At 38.2% G+C, this 8,907-nt stretch overlaps 1 protein-coding gene across 1 annotated transcript; it reads right to left on the minus strand.

Moving 5' to 3' along the window:
- Nucleotides 1-413: 413 nt before the first annotated feature.
- On the minus strand, nt 414-8,234 carry LOC128744718 (rab GDP dissociation inhibitor alpha). The gene is made up of 3 exons (XM_053841910.1): nt 7,581-8,234; nt 2,458-2,933; nt 414-2,401 (listed from the first exon to the last, which is right to left on the minus strand). The coding sequence occupies exons 1-3, from the start codon at nt 7,972-7,974 to the stop codon at nt 1,940-1,942; spliced, it is 1,332 nt and encodes a 443-aa protein (XP_053697885.1). The 5' UTR covers nt 7,975-8,234; the 3' UTR covers nt 414-1,939.
- Nucleotides 8,235-8,907: the final 673 nt, after the last annotated feature.

Raw genomic sequence — 8,907 nt, forward strand, 5'->3', positions numbered from 1 at the left:
GAAAGCAGCAGCGATAAATCATTGATGAACAACGTAAAGAGTAGTGGGCCTAAGTTACTAGCCTGCGGTACTCCTGAGATATTCGTAAATTGTGCTGGAAACTGCAATCTGATTTTCGTACAAAGAGTGCGGTTCTTCAGGTGAGATCGGAACCACTCCACAAGAGCAGACTCGTTTTGCTAAAAGAATGCTGTATTCAACTCCGCATTAATTTCAGCACCAGCACTCGTGTTCAGCAAGCATGTTGGGGAGAAGCGCACTAAGTTAGCATTAATTATTAATAAGATCACTTACGTATTATTGACTATCCTGTCAAAATGCTTATAAATCAAACTTCCCATAAAAGAAAACAAGAGAATCAGTTCTCAGTTGATAATGAAAAGTTGTTTATTTGATTTTTCAAAGTTTGTTGGAATCATTACTCTTACTTTTTCTGCATCTTTTGTTTTCACTGATTGCAACAGAACCATTTGATACTATCAAATACAAATATTTTTTGGCAATGTCTAAATCGAATTTTTTTTCCATTTTTTTATACAAAGGAATTTCGTTCAGCACAAGAAAATAAATGCTTGTTTGTTCACTCTATAGCATTTTATTTGATTTTACCTATTTCGTATTATCCTTTGATACGGAATGCTTGTGTATTATATCATCAGATTAAGCAGCATTTACTCAATTCGCAGGTTATTCTTTCACATTCTGTGCAAAACATCGCTGTTTCAAATTTGTCACTAAACAATCATTTTTATTTGTTGATTTTCGTAACCGTTGCATAAATGTTAATAGTACAAAACAAGCAATGAAAAACAAAAGCTGAAAAATATATGTCGTACAAGCTTTTGAAAAGCCGATGTTTTCTGATAAATTCATTTCCCATTTTTGCCATACATATTTCGTTATCAATCATAAACACGCTTATTATTGAATACTTTGTATCGTCAATTCAATCGAGTCTGTCGCCAATTTAAGTTTTACTGACGCACCTATCCAAGAATTGATACTTGGTACTCAAGAATAAGAACGGAAGTCTATTTTCTGTTTTTTTTTTGTGAATATGTGTGTGTAAATTAGATTATTCTATTTTTTTTTTTGCACATTATAATAGTCTTTTTCCGCTCCCCCGCAAAGAGCTCTGATAGTTTCCGTATTCGTTTATTATTGGCCCTAAACCACGCAAGATTCTACATTAATATGTTTTACATAGTGCATAGTGCAAACCGAGTATAAGACATTTTCTGCTGTTTAGCCAACAAAATAAAATACTTATTCGGTTTGTTTACTGTTGCTAGTACGACACATTGTTTTTTTCCTGCAGAATTGTACGTTGCAGGTCGTAGCGTTCGAAACTGTATACTGACCATGTGAAGTAGATGTTTCGAGAAAAACATAAACCAGGACAGAAAAGATGTAGTATGAAGGCTGCTCAAAGAAAAACAACAAAAACATGTCTTGCAATGTCTATGCTTTCGGCGTTGGTGTATGAAAGAAAAAATGATTGTAGTGCCCACTTTTTCAGTGACAATTACAGTAATTGCTAGTTAGTTTGAGGGTTCCTGGTTTATCATTCCCCAAAGAGATACTTCGATGTTTGATTGATTTTTTGTCTTGATAAGTTCACATTTTGACAAATTCTCTCCCAACGGTGTGACAATTTCTATATTATGCGTTTGCTGCTAGGGGAGTTTGAACCTACAACACCTAAAGAGACTCGCCGGTATGACATGTGGAGTGTTTTGTTTTTCTGTTGCAGCTCATACTCAAAATAGCGGTAAATATTAATATATAATGTATCAGATGTAATTTTTTTCATATATTAATCGTAATTAATCTTTTTTTTTTTGCTACGGAGAAGATAGGTTTCTCCGTTTCGCTTAAATTGGTTTTTGCTTCTACAGGAATAAAGAGCCACTCTCAACATGCAATTGTTATCTGTCTTTTACTGCTCTTCATCGCCCAGTTCTTGCTTGATCTTTGAAAAATCGAAGTCCTCGCCGGTACCACGTTTGAAGATGTTCAATACATCCAAGCAAGTCGTTTCAAAGTGCGTTGTAGCATCATATGACTCCGAGATAAAGATCTGTGACTGCAACCCATTGTCAGTCGGCTCATAGTAATCCGATACTGATACAAACTTTTGTGCAATCGGAGACAACAACTCAAGCCCCGGTCGGATTTCCGCCTCTGGATTGTCGGTTTCAACAGTGGTTGAAACCATACCAATAAACCAGTTCTTAGCCGAGACCTGATGAGTGGAACTAATCAGTGAGACGTAGATATCCGACCGACGTCCGACCTGTTTCTGCGGAATGATGATCTGGGTAGAAAGAGCATCCTTCGTATTCGCAATAGGATGGTCTAGCAGACAAATGCAGCGAATTACTTTACCCTTGATGCGTACCTAAAATGGAGTTACAAAATTTTAGTAAACTAAAAAGTTAAACAGGAGGTTGTTACCTTTTCCGGCACATAGGTGGGATCGCAGTAAACCTGTTTGCACTTAGCAACTTCCTCTCCAGAGCGTACACCGACCACCTTACCATTGCTGTCGTAGACAATCTCATCGATCGGCTTATCCAGCATATAGGTGCCCCCATAGATGGCGGACAAGCGGGCAAACCCTTGGGGCAGTTCACCCAAACCATACATTGGGTACAGATACGGCGATTTACCGTAACGGGCCAACGAGTCCGAGTATAACTTAATGCGGTTGATTGTTTTAACCGCCGGCTCAGCGAGGTAGTCGTCGTCGCGATACAACGCCAATGCATGGCCCGTGAAATCTTGAGTATTTTTGTCCAGCCCAAACTTGTCGTACAGGTCCTGCATGGGTTTCGTAGTCGGATCGAAATCTTTCCAAGATTTCGGATCGTCCTGGACGAAGTCCTGCACATATATGAGGAAGTTGCGGAAGCGGCGCTTTTCGAACATACCTATGAGAGGCATTTACAATGATTTTTTGTTAGTTTACCTTTTTTTAAATAATAATTCTAACTTATGGTTTGACTTAATGAATAGCACAAAATCTAACTATACAACACCAGGCTTGGCACGCTCTTTTCGCTTCGATGTTGCTCCTTTTTTGATTACAGCGTCTCAACCAAGCAGAATTGGAAAGAGTGGTGTATGGGGCAATTGTAGAACTAGTTATTATCTACAATATTGTTAAAGTTAACGTTGCCTTTTGTATTTATGGCGCTATGAACCAGCTAGCCCGTTGGTACCAAAAAGAGCACTCCTTTTGCTATCAATGATTTTAGTCCTACAATAGCTCTGTAAATATATTATCAAAAGAGCAAAATATCAAATATATTAACAAAAGAGCATACCAAGCCTGTACAACCCGTAAAATTGCGGTACAGCTAACCAAGTGATGCAGAGTCGTAGCGTGACATTGTGGCACCTAAATCAGTGTTCCTTCCAAATTTATCATTTTTTCGTATTCATATTGGCGGATAGGGGCCAATATACTTCGCTATACTAAACGCATACATTGCAAAAATGGACTAATTTCGGATGGCGATGTAAAAAATACAAGATGATTCAGTGGAATAAATATTGCTTAAATCCTACGTTTATTAAGAATTCTACAAAAAGCTTCGACGCCCTGCCGGGCGGCCTTACAACCATTGACCGAAACCTTCGCCATGGCCGATGAAAAGGTAGGCGTCGGTATCTTATTCAACTCTTTCGTGGCCTTCGCGATCTGCTTCTCTAGTTTGTATATTTTTAAATTATTGGAGAGATCCCCCGTTTGAGCAACGCCCAAAAATTGGCGATCTTCGGTACGTTTTTCTTCAACCGGTTTATCTCCTCCAGTGATCTCTTGGCATGGTGGGCCGAGGTCAAGTCCGACCGGAAGACCACACCCTCCTTCGGCCAAGAGACCACACCGGATATCTTCATCATTTAATTTGAATTTCCAAAAAGGGTTACTCAGTCTTTAAGAGATATATGATGTATATCATAATGTTTACTATATCCCATCGCCCTGTTAATAGCAAGGTACGATGCTAATCTGCAAATTAAATGATGAAGATACTTAAAGACACAAATGACTTAGTATGTTTTAAGATCAGTTTTGAATGTACTTTCATTTTAATTCTATCTCGGCCGCCAGTTTTTTCAAGTTTGTATTGTATAGCAGTACGAAGTATGGCTAAATTTTATCTAAATCGTTCAGTAACTCGCTCTGTATAGAAGATACGTGTTCACTTTCTTCTGCAAAAGTGTGAGGTTTTAATAGATGCAAATGTGTGCAGAATACTATTTTTTCCTAAATCACATAGTTTTGAAGCTACAGTGAAAAACCTGATTTGTGGGGGTCCGTCATGAAAGACGCTTAATATCTCGAAAACTGTGATACTTAGAGGAATAATGTTTTCTGCAAAAAGCTTCATAATAAGATTATCTAAAACTTTCTAAAACATACTATAGCTCTAAATCATCAAATTAGAAAGTTAAATTTTGCAGCGCCACCTGCGTTTGAGTTCCGAACTAATACTAACCACCAGTTGTTGCGTCTATTGATATACAGAAATTCTTGCGAAGACGCCATATTGAAAAAAACACTATGAAAAGAGTTATTTAAAAAGTTCACGAATCCGAGCAAACAAACCACTGTGCCTTGGCGGGGCCCACTCTGGCATTAAATAAAACAAATAAACTTAACTTTACCATCTTCATTTTATTTAATTTCGCCTCCGTATCCAAATGCCCGTACTTTGGCCTCAACCCCATCCATGAGGATTTGCACAAGCTCAAAATCGACATATTTTTGCATATTTACCCATGCTTTCTTCATTGCTTCAACTGTTTTGACTACTTTAGGGCGTTTTAGAAGATTCTGCTTCATAATAGTCCAGTATTTTTCGACTGGTCGTAGCTCCGATGTATTTGATCGGGGGTTTCGGCACGAAATCGACATTATTTATCTTATACCACTCCAGCGCGTCCTTCCAAGCTAAATTTGGCCCGAAGATCGTAGAAGAGTTGTGAGATATCAGAAGAGGAAGAAGTCGCTTTTGGAGAGACTCTTTCAGAGACACCTGTCCATTCATGGTATCTGTGGTCAGTGGTCACGAAAGGAGTACTGCACTTTCCACATGAACAAATTGCTTGCCAAATCAAATTGCTTGGCAAACTTCGACATCTTCCACTTTCGGAGGTTCTCTGGAACATCAAATTTATCCTTGGAAGTAAAATACCGGCTCCCCGGAATCTGGCAGAAGTCCGTATTCACGTACGTCTCGTCGTCCAAACGCAGCAGCGTGGTTTCGTCAACTTTTGATCGTATAACTCTCAAGTACCTACGGCTTTTCGCGACCGTATTCTGTTTTTCCTCACGGTTTGAGACCTTCTGAACCTTAAACGTAACTAATCGAATCGAAGTAATTTTGCCACATCTCGAACGGAGAAGTTTGGTTTCCGGTCGAAGGCTCCAACTACGCGCTTATGATCCTTAAAACTATACAGATGACATTTTCCCGCATCTTCGCTTAGGAGAGTCGGACGTTCTTCTAACCGTTTTATGACAAGAGAAACCGTAGAATTCGGGATTTATATTGATAGATTTGTATTTTCGATGTATTCGTGCAGAATTTTTTCGCGAACAAGCTGTCTTTGGCCATTTTTCAGATTTTTGCGCACTTGATGAAAAAACCAAACCAATGTAAACAATGTACTTTGAACTTTCTCCATTCCATGCAAAAATTTCAATTAATTTTACACAACAGTTCAAAAGTTAGAGCAATTTGGGTGGGTTACAATTTTACTGTGGTTAAGGGTGTCCAGGCAAATTTTTCAACTCCAACCTGATCAATGTGTAATAGGGGAACTAGGAGCAATATGGAACATTAATTTGCCCTAATTCCTATATACAGGGACGTGAACGTTCACTTAGTCTCTAATGAGTTACTAGCATTACAGCACCGTAACTTTATTCAGCAAATATGTAGATAATTAGTAGTTCTCCAAAGGTTCCATATTGCTCGACTAAGACGGTACCGTCAAATGAATCGAAATTGAGTCTAAAGTGATCGGACCATCCCTGATCAGGGCACACTTGTGTATACATTTGTACACCCTTATGACTAACTTTATTCTTTATCCTGAGGACTCTCCATATGTCATAAAACTCTTTCTTCATGTCATCGGGTTTGCCGTTCGTTGGTACGTACACAATTTACGCATCTCAACCCTTTAACGGACATCATAAAAACGATTTAATTTACTCAATTTTTTACGCAAGTGCACTAAAAAAAGCTCAAATTTTGATTTTTATTCAACAGCAATTTTCTGGACGAGTGCTAGACAAGAAAAATTATTTATTCGTTTTTATAATTCAGCGGTCTACCCACATATTTTTTCAAAATTAGAGATATTACAAAACTCAAAAAAGACATGTAAACTTTTCACAAATTTTTTTTTTCGTAATTTACATGAATTCCCTCGAACAAATATTCCCATTTTAATTAACATTTAATTGTTTTTAACATTCCCATTTTAATTTATTTATTTTTGGCGATATAACAAAACAGATGAAGTTATGCACAGCACTCAATTTGAAAAAAGTTCTCAGTATTCGATAAATAACTTATTTACTTCTAATTTTACAGTCTATTATATCGATAAAAATACTTATATGTACTCTAGAATCACCGCAAATACAGGTCCCGGAAGTAAATAATATTTAATCGACACAAATCGGAGGGTATTTTCACCCCATTAAGCGATGGCATCTATTTTTTCGGCCTATGGCCTAGTTCTAGTGGAAGAACAGGTGGAAAATAGATAATAGAAAATAGATTACTTACAGTCTTGAGAAAATAGTTATAAGATATTAAAAATGGAAGTTGGCAAAGTATTTTTATTGGCGAAAGAAAAGGCAAATAGGCTGAATTTAGAAACCTACTGAAACTACCCTCCCGTACCCTACTGGTTAAAATATTTACATATGTATACCTACTCATGCAAGTTTCTCGTACTGAGACTGTGAACCATTTAGCGATTTTTTTTTAATTTTTGGTTGAAATATAACAGTTTCACCAAATGACTAACAGCCTTAATTTTGTTTGAGAAAAGTGGGTGGAAAATATGTTTGTTCTTTTGTGATACGTATATTTTGACAGCACATCGTAAGATTTCCCGAGCGTTCGTGTGTGTAAGGTGAACAAAGCAGCGAAATTTTCTTTTCCGCTGTCAATGCGAATTGTCGAACTAACTCATGGACATGACTCACTATAAAAAGCTTTCATTTTTCTGCAGTCACCTTGTCATCTTTTCAATTTTGTTTCGCTGTTGAAAAGCGAATTCGCACAGGTATTAAACGAAGATGAATAAATCAATTCTAAACGAGTTTGTGACAGAAAAGAATTAAATAAGCACAGGCATGAAAACATAATTACAAAAAGTTACATGAGTAATATCAATGTGCGAGCCCCTCGTTTTTAGTCTCTTTGGTATTCCTTTTTTCATTTTCATGGAACGAAGAGATCGAAAGAAAATTTTTTTTTAACCAAATTGCAAATTTGCACAAGCAGTTGATGAAAGTATCATAAAAAACGTTTCTGGCAACTTACCCATTAAATCAGAAGCAAGAGCTTCCTTTTGATCAACGGGAACTTTGGAAATTTTTCCACCCTTGTATACATAGCTGCCTTCGACGGATTTGAATTCCAAATAACGGGTTACGCCCGTGTGAATTAGCAACTTTACCAGCAATCCATTGGCCATCAGGAATTTAGGAATGAGATCGACGTTCCAATCACGTCCTCGGCCATACTTTCCCTCGGGAAGATCTACTCCAAACCGGGCGAAAAGATCCTCGAGCGGAGTAATCGACGCCGACTCGCCACCGTAATACTTATTTCGGTCGATATGCAGCACTTTCTTGCCCGAAACCGACAACATTCCGCTGAGGATGCACTCTTTCAGTCCAGTGCCCAGGACAATGGCGTCATACTCCTCATCCATGATTTGCCTTTTTTGCACAATTAATCGACAGAAAAAAGAATTAAGTTGTTCTACGACTGGCAGCACGAGCACAGTTCAGTCACCAACTTTTCACACTTCCGCTATGGACAGAAAAATTCAGCGGATATTAAACTTTTTTCACGTATGTTCTTACTTCGGAGACGCAGCACTTTCGGAAATTAACTTCCAAACTCTTTGCTGACGAGAAAATTTTTGACACAACAGCAGCTTTATCACGAGAAAATTGCTTGCGCTGGAGAAAAATGGATGACGGATGAAAAATTGAGAGAGAAAGGCAAATGGGATTTGAAATTTTGACATGAGTGTAATAAACGTCACATACTGGCTGCATACCCAACATCAGTGCGATGCCAATGGCTGTGCCAGGAACAAGAATGCCAAATCTCGGGAAATTTTTCAAATGATCTTATCTAACATTTGCATCGAACTGAGAAAATCAACAGCGAAACTATTTAAAAAGCAAAGCCATGGGTTTATACCGTCTTTAGACATAATCCTTCTTTATCGACAGACTTTGCAACCGGCTGTTAGAGTACAGGAAAATTACGGGGCCAGTGCAACGATCCTATTGACTCTAACTAGCAAGCACCGCGCCTAGCCGAGATTCGAACATACGACGACTAGCTTGTTAGACCAGCATCGTACCTCGAAGCTAACTGGGTGAAACTATTTACTCATCATTTTAACCCTTTATAAGGCAGTGGCAATTATATTGCCATAGTATAAAGGTATAGAAATCACTTGGAAAACCGGAAATGGAAAAGAAGGTCCTGCGGGCCGAATGTCATATACCATTCGACTCAGTTTCGAAAACTGAGCATTTTCTGTATGTGTGTGTGTGTGTGTGTGTGTGTGTGTGTGTGTGTGTGTGTGTGTGTGTGTGTGTGTGTGTGTGTGTGTGTGTGTGTGTGT

Source organism: Sabethes cyaneus, chromosome 3 (assembly GCF_943734655.1).
Source record: "Sabethes cyaneus chromosome 3, idSabCyanKW18_F2, whole genome shotgun sequence".
Lineage (NCBI taxonomy): Eukaryota > Metazoa > Arthropoda > Insecta > Diptera > Culicidae > Sabethes > Sabethes cyaneus.